Source organism: Euprymna scolopes, chromosome 3 (genome assembly GCF_053919585.1).
Source record: "Euprymna scolopes isolate OS-2025 chromosome 3, ASM5391958v1, whole genome shotgun sequence".
NCBI classification, from domain to species: Eukaryota; Metazoa; Mollusca; class Cephalopoda; order Sepiida; family Sepiolidae; genus Euprymna; species Euprymna scolopes.
This window is the reverse complement of record NC_136484.1, coordinates 21,178,957-21,195,577: the sequence shown is the minus strand read 5'-3', so window position 1 is coordinate 21,195,577 and position 16,621 is coordinate 21,178,957. Positions and strand designations below refer to the sequence as shown.

General features: G+C 29.5%; 1 protein-coding gene across 1 annotated transcript in view; it reads right to left on the bottom strand.

Moving 5' to 3' along the window:
• Positions 1 to 16,621, bottom strand: part of LOC145253699 (ubiquitin carboxyl-terminal hydrolase isozyme L3-like) — a 94,728-nt gene that overhangs the window by 51,392 nt on the left and 26,715 nt on the right. Inside the window, exon 2 of the mRNA XM_080112958.1 lies at positions 1,580 to 1,708. Coding sequence (XP_079969084.1) covers positions 1,580 to 1,633 — 54 coding nt within the window. The 5' untranslated portion in view covers positions 1,634 to 1,708. The remainder of the gene's footprint in view (positions 1 to 1,579; positions 1,709 to 16,621) is intronic.

The window sequence follows — 16,621 nt, the reverse complement described above, 5'->3', positions numbered from 1 at the left end:
CTTCGCACATGCACGTGACATCTGTAAGCAAATGGATAATAAATCAAAGTGGTTTGGATTTCCCCCCCTTGTAACGTGCATCCAGGAGATAAGCGCCCGCGTGTTTGCGTGTTGTGTGGGTACGTGGGAGAGACGGATGAGGGGAAAAAGACTTAACTCGAGACCAGCTCAGCGTTACCGACCAAAAATAGAAAAGAAAGACCAAGATGGCGACCGCCGTCTTTTGTAAAGTATGATGTCTCGCAAAGTCACGAATTCTCGGAATATGCAAATTTAGCCGGCCTAGAACGACGATAAAAGCGGGTGAGGGGAAAGACGTGGGTGAGTGACGATCGAGTTGGCTGGGGAATCGTGTGGCTGTTGCTTCTTGTGCCGTGTTGAGGATATCTTACCGTGTTAAAGAGAGAGTCGGGCGCCATCTTGAATTTTTCCTTACACCCCTCCCCACAATTTTTTAAACTTTCTTTTTAACCTCTGAAGGTAAAAAAAACAAACTAGCTTTAATTTATAAAAGAGGCACCCAAATAAATAGATCTTTGCAAGGTTTTGTTTAATAAATGATTTGTAAATAAAAGTGTATTTATAAGATTTTGGTATGCATAAAAAAATTGCCTCAGTCTAGAAAGACTAGAGAGATTAGAATGCTAAAGAAAATCCAGCCCAGCCTACCCCCCCACCCCAAATGAGGCACTCTGGATTGGAACAAACAAAAATTAACTGTGAAAGAAATCCTTTTAGACTAACCAAGGACAGGAAAGATTGACAAAAATGCAGAGTTTTAAAAACCTAGAGTTTTTAATCTAGCTACACTCGGGAGGTAAAAACGGAAGATCATTGAAGTCGCCAATATTTTGGGTTATCCTAATCTCATTTGAAAATGACTTCATTTTTCATGATTAATTTATGTAGCAAAAAAAATTACTGAAAAGCTAAAAGTTAAAATGCCTTAAGAAAAAAAAAAAACAAAAAAAAAAAAAAAAACTCAAATTTATTATCCATTTGTGTATAGATGTTATGTCTACACAAAAGGTTAACTGGAAGTCAAAAGAAACAGGTGTAGATAGAAATTCAGTTTCTCATTTGCTTATTCCTTGTAGTACCTGAAACTAAATTGATCCAATTAAACCAAATTGTTATGTAATATTTTAATCTAGTCAAAAATGATTGGATATAAATAGCTCCTAAAACTTTCAATACATAAGGATTTGCCAAGAAAAACTATTCTATTTAACAGTTTAAATACTTTCAAACTGTCAAAGACTAAAAGTCAGCTTTTTTTACTATTAATAAAAGCATTACAATTGCTAATGTTAACAAAAACTTAAAATAAAATTTTGATATTTACATTATTGCATTTTTATTTCAATAAATCAATAGTAAAAATTAAAGCAATAAAATAGGTTTCATAGAGTAGTGAATTGAATAAGTTCAAGTTACTTTAAAACTTGTAAAAATTGTATAAGTATTAAATATACCAATATTATCTACAGTTTCATTTCAATCTTTTTCACAACTATTAGTTATCTTTTATGATTGCTCTGGATATTTATAGCACAGTAAAATTAGTTTTGTCACTTACATTTTTGGTTAGAGGATACAATAGCATAACAGCAAGAACTGGCTTGGGTACCATAGCCAATAAAGCTTCATCGGTGCCATAAACATCGGTAAACTCCCATTCTTCTGGTACTCCAATACTCTTGCTGAACTGTCAAAGAAAAAGAAAAGAAAACTTAAAATCTGGTAAGAGAAATAGAGTTGTCAGTTAAAGAAGTTCAAAGATGATTGCATCTGAACAGGTACATTTTGCTACCTCGTGTGATACAAAAAGATCACTGAATTTTTAAGCAATGGAAACTTATGAGAATCAAGAGCAATAATCCATGTTGAAGGGGAATTTTTATAAGTAGTCTACATAAACATGACACTTCAAACTAAAACTTCAAAATAAGGGAGAATTCCTGCTTACTTTCCATGTGAACCTAGTGTCAATTTTATATGCATTGTAATTTGTTTTTAGATGAAAAGAGTTACAAAAGAAATATTAGGATCAGATTGAAGTAAAAGATTTTTGTATTTAGTGTTACTAAGTTTCTACATAATGATATACAGAGATTAACACGTTTTCAGTGAAGCAGACGGTCTTGACTAAAAATTATGTACGATCAATTGACGACTAATTGACTGGGTCCGTCAGTGTAAAATATAAAACAATTTTGTAATAAAGAAAACGTATTTACTCAGAAGTTTAGATTATTTTTTGGCAAATATCTTAGTTATGGACTTTAAGAAAAGTTCGATTTTTATTAAGTCACTCTTACAAGGGTGATCTACAGAGTCTGTTAATGCAAAAAATATTAAACAATGAAACGATTTACGATTATTTTTGTAAATTCTTAGACAATTTTTTTCAACCCAGTGTGCCACTTTAATCTTTGTAACAAAAAAAAAAAAAAAAAAAAAAAAAAAAAAAAAAAGTTTATTTCTTTATTATTGAAATACTAGCAGGACCTGTTAATCAGCATTGCCAGGTAGAAGGATGATGCTCTTGTAAAAAAACTACAGTTGTTGGAGGAGGGGGGGGGGTCACTGCTATTCCTGGACAATTGCGGGTGTGGTGGCTGTGGCCGAAATAAAATTTAAAAAAAAAAAGGGGAATGCATAAATGCGGAGCTAATGTAAAAATTTACTCTCCACATGCATAGTAAAGACAAATTAAAAAAATAAACTTCACGTGTGCAGTCTAGCAAAAGCGGTAGAAACAGCTTTCTGTAAATAATGTAATTTACATTCAAATTAAAGCTTAATTTTTTTTTTTTTTTTTTTATCAGGGCATTTTTGGGAGCGGGAGGGGAATGCTCACCTGCTTGGGAGGGGAGGGGGGGACACGTACAATGAACTAAATTTAACATAAACTGAGCACCCACATGTTGACCCCCCCCGCCCCCCAAATATTAGATGCTTATATTTGCAGGAAGGGGCAGCCCAAACAATCGACTTTGCAAAAAAAGCTATAATACAAAATTTAAAACTTGATTATAAATAGACTGTCGAAAACCCTTAAAGAAAACAAAACTATAGTTTTTAAAATATAATTATCCAATGATCAAAGGGAAAATTATTCCCAACTCGCATTTAGATAAAAATGCACTTTGTATAAATTCATTCAAAACGTAACGACACATGCACACCCCGACACCCCCCTCCACACACACTTGTAAGATTCGACCGATAGTTTCTAATCCTAAAAATTATTGGTACCCTTATTTTTTTTTCTATGAGGACATTTTATATTTTCTATTGGGGGAAGGGGGGGGAGTGGACATTTCCACCTTCAAGAAAAATGCTGCAAATGAAAATATTTACAATTACTGGCAACAGTTTCTAATATGAGGAAATTAGAGTTAAAAAAAAAAAAAAAAGTGATCATTTTCCTGTAAAAATTTTACATACGAGCACCCATTTTATGACCACCTGTTTTGGTAGGGTGGTGCGAAAATGTACAATAAACTGAATTTAACGTCCAAAGTAATAACATGATTTCTTTGTCTAAAAGAGAAAGTGGAAAACAGTTTTTAAATGGAATCAAGTAATGTATTTTTCAAAACCTCAATCTTGCAATAAAAGTTGTTAATTTGCTTGCGTTTGTGCATAGTCGCGCATGTGCACACACACTTTCCATGTTACTTTAATGTAGCTTGTTTTTGAACCCAAAAGAAAACCATGTTTGACATTGTTTTTCTGTCTCAAAGACAGATAGCATCATATGACTGGGGAAAAAAAAAAAGCTAAGGAAAAAAAAACGTATAATGCAATATATATGTAGATAGATATATGTATTAGTTTTTATTTCAGTAAAATATTTGTCAACTACGAACTGGTATCTTACTAATATTATGGAAGGTGCGTATAGACTAGCTATATTTTAAGATATGTTGTTCGTTAATGTAGACAAAAATGGAAATTTAAGAATGGAATCTTCCAGCGCAGCTAATAGGAATGGACCGACGATGGCTCGGGAGGCATTAGTAATTATGTACAGGGAGAAGGGAAGGTTATGTTTAGTCTATGCATGTCATAAGCAGTGAAGAGCGATGAAATACAAACAGCGTAGGAAAATGAATAGTACAGTGTATAGTGGTAAGACTTGACAATCAGAGAAAAGTAGGACCTTCTTCCTCTGTAGATGTAGCAATCATGATGTTACTTCTCTTAAATCCTATGTTATCCTGACGAATAAATGTGTATATAACTTAGTAAAGTTACATAAGATGAGGGTTGAATGTTAAGATATAAATTTGTATGTGGCATCAGTTAACTTTCAGACAAGTTTTTTTTTTTTGGGGGGGGGGGGCAAATTAAGTTTTACAAGTGACATTTTTCTTTAAAATTGGAATTTTTGTAACATGGTAACAATAGAAAATTGCAATGTAGAAATCTTTATCGCCTATTGCTCGTTTTGTTTATTTTAAAATTAAACTTGAAACTGTCAAAGTTGCGTGGATTAATTAAGCCCTTAATGACAGGGACAATTACTTTTTTTCCACTACAATGTGCTAAATAATCACTTAGGATTTAATTAGACATGCATAAAATTTATTTTTAGTATAATCAAAGCATGACTAATATAAAATAAACCTATTTATTTTAAAGATGCAACAAAAAACGAAAAGGTGGCACACAATTGGAAAAAAAAAAAAAAAAAATTGTTTTAGTTTTTAAGGAGTTCATTATGTAAATAAATACTTGTGTATTTATTTACTATCTGCCTTCAAATATTTTAAATCATTTTTGTAAATATTTTTTATATGAATCTAAAAATATATTTGCCAAAAAATAACCTTGTTACAGATTTGTTCCTAGTCTAAGGGTTTCGGAACACTGCAAATATCAAAGAAAAGTAAACAAAAAAAAAAGATAATTTGAAAAGAAAAACAAATTTTTAAAGAAAAGAAAAGCAAAATCAAAAATAGTAAAGAAAAACGAATGTCTAATAAGCTGTTTATAATCGACAGTGTAAGGGAAGTAACTGTTTTCTATTTATTTCCCTTTTAATAGAAGTAAATGTTTTTATAGTAATGTTTGTTTTTATCTTTAGACAAATGCTTTTTGGTCAAATATAATTCAGAAAAATTTATATTTATCAGTTATTGAGGAAAGATCTTTCTCTGCATCTTGTTTGGTTCGTCTGTTATTTTAACGACTCGAGTTTTCGTGTTTTCCTTCGGTCGGAGTTATAATAGGTGGTCACCTCATTATCTAATGTCATGTTATAACTAAGTTATAATGCTCGTTCGCTATTTATAGCGATCACTAGAGAAGGTTCGAGAACAGTTTAGAATGTTTTTTGTTCCATATTTTGAAAATCTCCAGAGACGTTAATTTGAACATTTTATATAATCTTATTTCATTTTAATTAAATAAAATATCTTAAGTATTTTTATTTTGTTAAAATTTATAGTAATTATATTATAATAGTAATTATATTTTTATTTTAATAACAGATTGACATTATTTTGCGCCGATAAATCAGTAGTTTGTGTGGAAGTTGGTTTAATAGCAAAACAGCACATAATTGTGCATCATTTAATCGTACACTAGTTGTACAATTGAGTACCATTAAATGAAAGACAGTTTGACACTCACTAAAATTCTTGGTGCAGAGATTTTTTTTTTAGATTACTGTCAAATATTGAATTCTAAAAGTTGCCATCAACCAACAGGTTTTGGGGCTTTTGTTCCTATGGTTTAGTTAAAAACTAAAATAACTAAGCTTCTACACTATCAATACTGAATTAATATGTAAAACAATTTCACATGAAAACAATGGTATCTACATATTCCTCATTTTTATGATTATATATCCAAAAATTATGAAAATCGATAAGGTAGAAAATTATTAAAGAAAATAGAATTTGAAGAAAACTATTTGCTTGTGTAAGATACAGAATTCAAAAGGGAGATAATTTTCCATTTGAATTTAAACAAGATGGCCACAATTTTTCACCTGCTAACCCGATTAAAGTTTAATAATTCAGTAATATTCAGGTAATTTCGACTACATAATTTGGAAGCTAACATTGTAAGTTATTAAAATTGACAAAAAAAAAAAAAAAAAAAAGTTTATCTGAAAACTTCATTTGGACTACAAAATTTTGTTCTGATAGTGTAGAAGCGCCAAGTGTTTTTTTTTTTTTAAGATTCATTTCAGCTTTTTATACATTATGTAAAGAAAGAAAATATCAGTCGTTGTACAACAGTTCTGTAACCAACCCAATAAAAGTCTTGAAACAGAAGAGAGACTAGGCACAGCTGCAATAATCAGTGGCACTCAACCCATCAACTACACTAGGACACATTTTTATATCCTAACATCGCATTTCCTCATCAACTTGGCATTTTTTCACTCTTCACCACAAATAAAACATTGCTACTGGGATGTAGGAGACTTATTTGGGACCATGTTTACAGGGGCACTATGTAGAGAGTAGTGAGACGTGTTCATATTGCATTTAAATTTCTGCTTGTTAGTACAGTAAAGGAAGGAGACGGAATTTTAAAGTTTAGCAGTTTAAGAGAACTAAAAGAGTAGAAAGCTTTTGGCATCTGGGGACTGCTACAGTGAAGGTGCAGGATTTTGCTGCTGTTAGATTAATCATCAAGGGGTGCAAGTGCTGTGAGCTTGTCAAACCACATCCCATGAAAACACTTGCAAAATAGGCAGAGATGTAAGATTGAGGTGATGAGATAAAGAGTTGGAGCTGGATTAATAGTGCGAGACTTATTAGAATCTTTTTTGGATGCCGTTTAAGAGGAGGAAACCTGTGGTAGATGCACCAGCTCTAATGTGGTAACAATAAGGCACACATGAGCAAATAAGGGCTTACTGGCAGGTGCAAGTAGTTTTCTAGCATGGTAGAAAGAGCCCATCTTTGAAGCAACCTTGGCAATGTCTATGTATTTGTTCCAATTCAGGTTTCCTATGAATGTTAAGTCAAGGAGTTTGAACAATGAGTTTCCAGGTAGAGTGTTATGTAGATCCCATTGTTCAAATAGTGTAAACTTTCTGTTCTTTCAATAGAATTTTCAATTTCGTAATAACTTTTGAGAGTTTTCTCACTCGATATAGATGAACAAAAATCAGCAAGATCACAAACAACCATTTCAAGAGTAGTCTTTGAAACGCATTTTTGGAAAAGTAATCCCAAAAGATACTAGCAACCGCATTTCCTAGAACTTGTTGCACTGGCATATATCACAACACAATTTTAGGGCTCAAACAAATCCTAATTGATTAATGTAAAAGGAAAACAAGTGCTTTTCTTTGTTTTAGAAAGGGACTTTCAATTTGCTCAATCGATTACCCACATCACAACCGTACAGTATAAATATTTCAATAGTAATAGAACACGACTTGATATAGAAATCTTATAAGAAAACAAATTGATAAATTTCTAGCAAAATTTGAACCAATTGTTTTCTAAAACAGCTCAATATTTTATGTTTGTAAATATTGTTTTTATTTTGAATATCAGAACTTTTTAAACAATGGGCGATAGTATAGTCTTCAGTATCTTACATTAAAATTTAAGAAATCTAAGATTGTTTTTCAAATCACAAGTGTTTTGAGATTTTTGAATATATGTGAAACGGTTTCTTTTTACCCCCCCCCCACACACACTCCATCTGTTTTATTCTACATTTCGTTTTCACACTAGTATGATCATTTTTGTCTTCGTTTCTTTAACTATGTTACATACAAAATTTTTATGCATTTTGCTAACTCCTCCCCTCTGACAAGGAAAGTACTTTGAAATTTGTGTCTTTCTAAATATATGCTAAAGTGTTTCTCAACACATGTTTCTGAATTTTTGAGATGAGGATTGGATATTTATTTTGAATTTTTTGGACTACTGTTCTTATCTTCAGTGCTATTTTTATTTTATTTTTTTTTTTTTTACATTCTAATGTATGTAACCTGACCTTATTCAGGTGTATCTTTTTGAACTCTGGAACGTTTCTGTCAAACTTGGGAATCTGCACAGAATATGCAAGACGAAAACCGTAGACTTAATTTAAAGACATATAGAAATATCTAACTTAGGTTTCTTTAACATGATGTTGTATATCCATCAATTTCAATCAATTAAATGATTTTATTAAGTGTTTTATCAAGATGTGTTGCATTATTTGCACCATATTTTTGTGTTTCATACCATATACAATTTATAGACGACACAAAATCTTGGTTCACAAGATTTTGTTAAAGTTTTTACTGATTTTAATATTCCCCTTCCGAGTTCTTTAGATTTTATTTAAAAAAATGATTCCAAGGTATAATGCAAAGTTTTAACTTTAAAGCATTTTTGCAAGCTTAATTCTGTTAACATACATGTAGTTTTTATTTTAATTTTTTTTTTAGGCTTTGGATTTTTCAATATTTAAAAATTGAATCGACAATATTCTGAATGCAAGATCAAAATGACAGGTGAAAGGCTCTAGCTTTAGCGGTAGTATTTCAATTAAAATACTGGTCCACATCACCTCACAGCAAAGCAGTTTCATCGATAGAATATATTGTAATTTTATGTCAAAAAGGTTCTTTATAATTGGCTTTTTACAGCATATCGGTTTTCCATTTGAATGTAGCAACAAGTCCTGGGAACATCAGAAATAAGTCATACATCATCCACTATAATTATGCAATTCCTACAATCACTTACCTAGAGTGAGCTAAAATTGGATACGATATGAGAAAAATAGAAACCACCCAAGAAGTTAGTGTCCCCAATGATGCTGAATTTAATAGAACTGAAAAGGAAAAGCTAAAATACCAAGGTCTTATGTATAACATAGGTACGGGAAAAAATAGGCAGGCAAAAATAGGGGAACCTAATTTGGAAGCTGATTTATGATTTTTTTGTAGGTTTCCGACTACTTTTTGATTGTATTTGAAAGATTAAAGACTAAAGTTAATTTACTAAAGAAAAAAATATTTGTACACAAAAAGTTATGAAAATGTTTGCACGGCGAGTTAACCAATTCAGCTAAATTTTGAAGTTAAATAAATTCATTGTAAAAATCCTTTAAAAGAAATTAATTTTCTGGGTCTATTTCAAAGATAATTAGTAAAGTACTAAGATTGAATTAAAAAAAAAAAAAAAAAAAAAACCTTGTTTGTGCACAACAAAATTAATTGGCCCTCAAAAAGTAAGTAATTTACCGTTCGCCAAAACGCAAGAAACTAAAAAATGTAAACATAAGGAGGCCCAAAATTTCAGCCAATCGAAACGCTGTTTCAAAACGAAGTCATGATAGTAAAAGGAGGTAGGGATGTCAGATTTCTTCCCCCCTCCCCAGACGTGCATCCATACATTCATATTCTGAATGTTTGTATCAATTTTTATTTTTTAATTTAATTATTTTTATGTTCCTGTTTTTAAATTAATTTTTTTAAATTGTTCGAGATTATATAAAAATTGTTACGCCAAAAGTTTCATTCTTGCGAGCAAGGAAATTAAAATCTTGCATATAAAAATTATGCAAAATATAAAAGATTTTGCTATTATAATTGTTTTTGTGTGAAAATATTAAATAAACAATGCTTAATTCAATGGTAATATCAGTAGTTTGAGAAATTTATTCTTAGAGCGATATCGAATTCATTAATACGGACTTTAGCTTTTTTGTAATGTTCCTGTAAAAAATTTTTTTTTTTATTGTTACAAATTACGATGTTTTATTTATATAAAAAAAGCAAAATTAAATGCTTGCGTTTTGTTTTTTTAATTTACTACTGAAAACCAAAACTTTAGTAAAAGGCATTTTTTGTTTAAAAATAATACATTTCCACTCAGATTTAAATACAAATAATTATTTCATTATATTCTGCGATCATTATTTGATAAATACTAAAAATTTCATTAAAATTGGTTAATTTCCTGATTTTTGGTGAACTTTTAGAATATTATGCAGTTAATCTTAGTGGAAGAGAGAATATTCATTGTATCCAAAGTAAGTTTTAACAGTTTAGAATTTAAACATGCGATATAAAAATTAAACAACTAGTTATTTAAAAGTTTTTATTTTTAGTAACCTATCATAATGAGTGACATTTCCCATCCCCAGTATAGACATCTTTTGATTGAAATAAATATTGACAGCTGAATAGGATCAGCAAGTACCTGATGAATAGTTCTTTTGGGGTTTAAAAGAAAATGTCAACGTAGAAGTCAAGAAAAAGATATTCTTATAGATATTCTAAGCAAAAGATTTTTGGCGGACATGTAACAGAAAAGTTAAAGTCACATTGACCTCTTGGCAATAGAAACAGTAAAACTTAAAATAATTGCAATGTTAACCTTTATTCTGTCAACCATAAAATTTACTTTGATTTAATTTGAAGAAAAAAAAAAAAAGTTTATCAGCTTGTAGACTACATAATTTTTTGCAGTTTAATATACATGAACTACTGAAATCAAGTTTAATGCCAATGTGATAAAAATCGAATGAAATGACTTCTATATTACTTCTGAAATGTGCATCTCATTTAGGGAACAATTGTAGGGAAAAAAAAAAAAAAAAAAGTTAATTAGTTGCATTTTTAGTACTTTGAATCAGACATACTATACATTCCAAAAATTTATGTGACAATCATGCGTTTGATTTTTTCATCTTTACTTCTAGACAAAAAAAAAAAATCAGCTAACAGTTCCATTAGAATGCAATCCAATCTTTGAAGTTGCATTGGAAAGATGCAAATTTAATGTTTGAAAGAAAAAAAAGTCGAATTTTAAAGAGAAAATAAGGAATATTTTAAATTTAAATAGAACTTGGAAACGAGACAATAAATTTTCATCTGAAGCAAGAAAAGCACAAGTCTAGGAGTGAAAAAACGATTATATTAAATTGTGAGAATGGAATTGCAGAGTTAATACAAGTTAAATAAAATTTCAATTTTCTTGCATTATAAATACTAGAAAGATCATGTAATATAAGTACATTAGGTTTTAAAATTTTTAGTTAACCTGAATTATGGAAACTTAAATTCTTAAAATTAAAATCAATGCACATTATGTTCAGTTTAACATTCATTTCACATGCTGGCATGTATTTGAGGTTTTTATGAAATTGACTTCTAAAATAACCTATCTCTGGCCAGGCCTTTATTCCTTTTACAAGTCCATCCTTATCACTTTCTCCATTTTGTTTTTCTTCCCCTTTTACCTCAACTGCTCTATATCAACCCAAGCACTTTAATCTATTTTTTTTTCTCTCATAAGTTTTCTGCATACATCTCCCTTTAAAGTCATTAGAACTATGACTAAGACTTATTACACATTCATTTGCATATGATTTCTCGCCATGCAACACAGGTCTTCAGCCCTCACTAGTCCAGTTTCACTTCCATACATCACACTGCATACATGCTTGATAAACTCTTTCCTTGGTCAACAGTGCTGTTTTGTAATGACAAGAGATTCTTGAACACCAAGTAATCAAATCCAACAAGAAAAACAAACAATGCTGCATGAAACCCAGAATGCAAAGCACTTCAGAGAGATGTAGTTTACTTGAAATGGTTCCATTATTAAAACAGAAGGTAAACTAATTCATAGATTCTCCCATATTTTTGTTTTTAGCAAATGTTCATTTTCAGATGCAGCAAGCTCAGGAATAGGACAGAAAATTCTAAACCATTATATAGAGAACTGCAAAGTAAATGTTTGAGACATTTTAAGGATGTTGCAAAAAAAAAAAAAAAAAAAAAAAAAAAAAAAAAAAAAAAGTTGAAGACTTCAGCATTAATGTTGAAGACATTTTTGAAAAGATCAATTTGGCTGATGCACGTCTGTTTATGGGAGATTTGAAACAAAGCAACCAGAGCACACAATCTTTAAGCAGAAGCAATATATATATATATATATATATATATATATATATATATATAAAACATCCCAGATATATTTCAGCCTGACAATTTAGGTAGTGTTATGGCAGAACCTGTCTGTCAAGGGCTGATCCAACTAGTCTCAGGAGATGCTATGGTGCAACCAATCAAGTGCACTACAAAAAGTAAAAAAAAAAGCATAGGTATAAATAAACAGAAGTCGATTGTCTCATGCATCATATCTGCAACAAGACTTGTAAAAGTAATTCTGACAATTGGACACTACCATCTTGTAGAGATGGTCTGTAAAGAAATAAGTAATCTTTAATACAACCAAGTTTCCTTAACCTAGTTAATGTTCTTCAGTAAAGCTAAGATGTCATTACTTACAAGTAGTGTTGGGACGATTCCTAATTTTTATACGATTCTGATTCCAGGAAAATATTGATTAACGATTCCGATACCAAGTACGATTCCGATTCCTAGGGTAGTTTTATACTTATGGTCGGTAGTTCCCAAATATGTTCCCTAACTTTGGAAGAGATATTTAATGTTTACACCGTCGTGTTTTGGTTTAAATAAAATTATTATATAGTAAACTAAACGGAAAAATTAGCAAAATTCATTTTAGAGAAAATTTATTTTACTTAATTGGAATACAGAAAAAAAAAAAAAAAACTAAAAGAAAATAGAATTTATCCTTCAGAGAAAAAAAACAAATAAAATAGAATTTATATAACAGAACAAAAACAAGAAAATTAGAGAATAAATACACACGATTCATTATTTTGGTCCTCATAATTAACAGATTTAATGAATTAAATAAAAAAAATATAGCAGAAAAGAAAAATATATACTAATTAAATATAAAAAAGATATTTAATTTAATAATTTATAAATGAACGTGTAATGAAAAAAAAAAAAATATACCACGTGAAATGGCGCCGTAGATACAAAATAACCTTTCCAAAGTTAACGACCATATATGAGAAATACCATTAATCGAAAGTTTTTGTGTTTTATACCAACAGGTAGATATAGCGAAAAGTTACAATTAAAGGAATTTCAAAAACGATTTTTTGTTTGGCTATTGATAGTTGTATTTGTGACGGCAGTTCTTCAGACCTCCATAATTCACAAGGAGTAGTTAACACCTATTATTTTTTCTTACTTTTTCATTGCTTTTACATGTTTCTAACGTGAAGAATAAGTTTAACCAAACTAATTTTGAAATAGGGTATATCAAAGGAACACAAAAATGACACCACTATAAAAAACAAATGAAATACTAGATAAAATTGAGCAAACATAATTACCAAAATTACAGAAAAAGATTAAAAAAAAATTTTTTTTTAAAAATGGTGAAGTTTGTTGAGTGAAATGAATTATTGAAAGAAAGTAATTGAACTAATAGAAATGTTAAATAAAAAAATGTCACCTTTCAATATTTTTTTAATTAAATTCTCAGGGTTGTCGAAATTAAAAATTGAGTGATTTTTTTTTATTAGACTTCTTTCGAAGCTTGTTACCTTGAAAAATACATTTAAAACCCTGTTTTTTTTTAAATAAATTGAAAAATAAACGCAATTAAAAAAATTTAATTGATAATTAAAACTTTAAAAACATTAAACATTGAAAATTTACTTATCTCACAAATTAACGTCCAATAAAGTAGATCCAGTCTTCATACAGGAATTCGGTTATAATAAATATATCCTTCCCAAACTTAAAAATTAAATTTTTTTTTTTTTTTTTTTTTTTTTTTTGGAAAGAGAGAGTGCTTTAAAATCGCCGGGGAGTGCTGCCTAAAATTTTAAAGAAGTAAATTTTAGGAGTTTAGTACCTTTACAAGACGGTTATCATAATTTATTATCATTTAATTTCCTTTTTTTTCCTCCCCCCACACCTTTCCACATGGTTCAGTAGTTAAACAGTGCTCCTGTTGCTGTCAGTCAGTTATCTTTACCTAAGTTTTAATTTCTAGTTAAAAGAATTTTTCATGAATAGAATCAGCATTTTTAAAAAATTTTTTAGTTGTATATATTGTATTTACTCTTTGAAGTTAAGGAGGGTTAAAAAAAATTGGTGACACCTAGATGGTGACGTAGGCAAAAAAAAAAAAAAAAAAAAAAAGACACTGCGATTTCGACCCTCACTAATAAAACTGCTCTGAGTGACTAGTTGGTAATTTTTTGTTCCTTTTCTTTTTTATTTTGCTCCTCCAATTTATTTGGATGCTTCATATTTAAATGTTTTAACATGTTGGTTGTGGTCATGTTAGATGGTTTTATTCCTCGCGATATTTTAATTTGACAGACTTTGCAAATGGCTTTCAACTCATCATCTTCAACTTCAAAAAGTTTCCATGCAAGACTTTTTTTGGACTTTGGGCCATATTAGAAAATTCAGTTTATCTGTAAACAAATAATTTACTATTAAATTTTGTTTTAAAGCTAGTCACTTATTTGGATGATTAATTGAAAATAATCTGCTAAAAAAGACAAAAAGAAAAAAATATAAAGAGATGGGGCGGTAAATTGTACCAACCGGTAGTTAACAAAAAAAAACTTATAGAATTTAATTTTTGAAACCAATGTATAAAAGTTTACATAATGAAATGCAAATATGCATTTTCTTTTGCATTTTTTTTTTTTGGTTGACTGTTCAATTCACACATGGTTGATGCGGTTCAATATTGCTAAACTATAAGTCTTAAGTAAAATTCTATTTATAAATACTTTTTAAAATGAAATTATTTAATTAACCGTAAATATTATTTAGACATAAAAATTAATTGATTACAAAACCTTTTAAAAATATATATATTAATTTCTTTTTCGTTCAGCAAAAAACTGCGCAAAACACTTAATTTTCAATTTAAAATTCTAGAAAAAAGATTATATTATTCTGCTTTTAATATAATCAAATTCAGGGTTTTATCTTTCTGGAGAAGAATTTAAAAAAAATAATGGATTTTATTTCAATGAAATTAAAAAAAAAAAAAACTTGACTGAATTGAATTAATTACCCTTAAATTAACGAAAGGGTTATTTAATAACTTTAGGTTTGGAAGAGATAGGTATGGGGTCGATTTTTTTGAAACTTCAAAAGAAGCCGACTGTCAAAACTTTGCGAAATAATACGTGATCAATTTCATTTTAGAGATATTTCTTTCAAAAGCCTTCTTTTAAAAAAAAGAAAAAAAGTATATTGTTCTATTAAACCTTTTACTGTTTAAATAATTTGACTTTGCTCGTTTTATTTTAAGAAAATACAAGTTGAAAAAGCATTTTCATTCAGTATTAGATTTGTCAGTAAAAAAAAAAAAAACAATCGCCAAGCGTTTTTTTATTTTTACTCACAATGTAGAGCCCTGCATACTTCTTTTCAAGTTAACTCTTTTGTAGTTTGGATTACAATAGATCTGAATAAATGAACCTTGTAAGGGAGGGGCACTAAGCATTGCCCTGTTAATAATGAATTTCTTTGGTTTCTTTTTATAACATGCTACATTTCTCTCTTGCAGAAAGAAATATCAGAAAATTTTTCTTTTTTTCAACATCAGACTAAAAGAATCGTAATGAAGGAATCGGAAAATTAAGGTATTTTTTAACAATGCGATTCCGATTCGGATACCTCCCAAAATACACGATTCTTACGATTAACGATTCCGATTAATCGTCCCACCACTACTTACAAGTCAAGAAACATTTACGTTTGTCACATCTTTGCAATTTAGTGCATTTCCTATTAAGACATCTTAGTCAAGAAAGTGACAAAAATAAGTTGGCAAACAACTATGCAGCTCATTAGTCAACTGATTATACCAATTGCAAAGACTGGAAATTACTGTGCAATACTTTGGTGGTATTTAACAAAATGCACACAAGAGAAAGTTTTATAAAATCCGTTTCTTGGTTTTCATTTGGCATTTTAAATTCGCCCACACATTTCTATAACTAGGCTGCATCTGATATTCTCAAGTTTTGCATCACTGAACATGGATGGATCTTTCATTTTTTACATGGGAAAAAACTGAAGGAGCCAAAGTTACTTCAAAGTTTGCTAATTTTTCAATCATTCTTTAAAAAAAAAAAAAAAAAATTAAAATTTGGTTGAGTAATCAAATAGTCGTAAAATTTTAGAATCTTTGTACATTTTTCATTTGTAGTTTCATTTTACTTATTGCATAATATTACAGATATCGTCAATAAAGTATGGCAGCAGGTGGAGTGCTTTATGGATATTAACTTGCAATGCTTTGTGTACCTGTAGCATGCATTTCATTTTTACCAACCGTTCAATACAAAGGTAAACATGACAATTCTCTTAATAGCATCATGTAAGTTTTAAAAAAAAAAAAAAATTATAGCGTTAAATATTTATGTACATTAATATTCAAGAAGTTTACAATAATTGGAGTACGCACGCCACAAAAAGTGCATGGTTAAGTTTTTTTTCATGACAGTAATTGTAAAGAACCAAGTTTGTTTTTTATACAAAATGAAAGTGTTAAAAGTAATTGAAAATAACTAAAGTACAAGAATTTGTAATATGGTTAAAAAGGAAATACTGAAAAGTAAAACCATGTTACAAATCTAACATTCATTAATCTTTTTTGATTAATTATTGTTGTGTAGATAAAGTAATCTAATTGTAAGAAATTATTGGTTACTTTAAGAAAAGCAGTAAAAAAGGATTCATTCTCTAACTCATCCGGATGCATCCCAT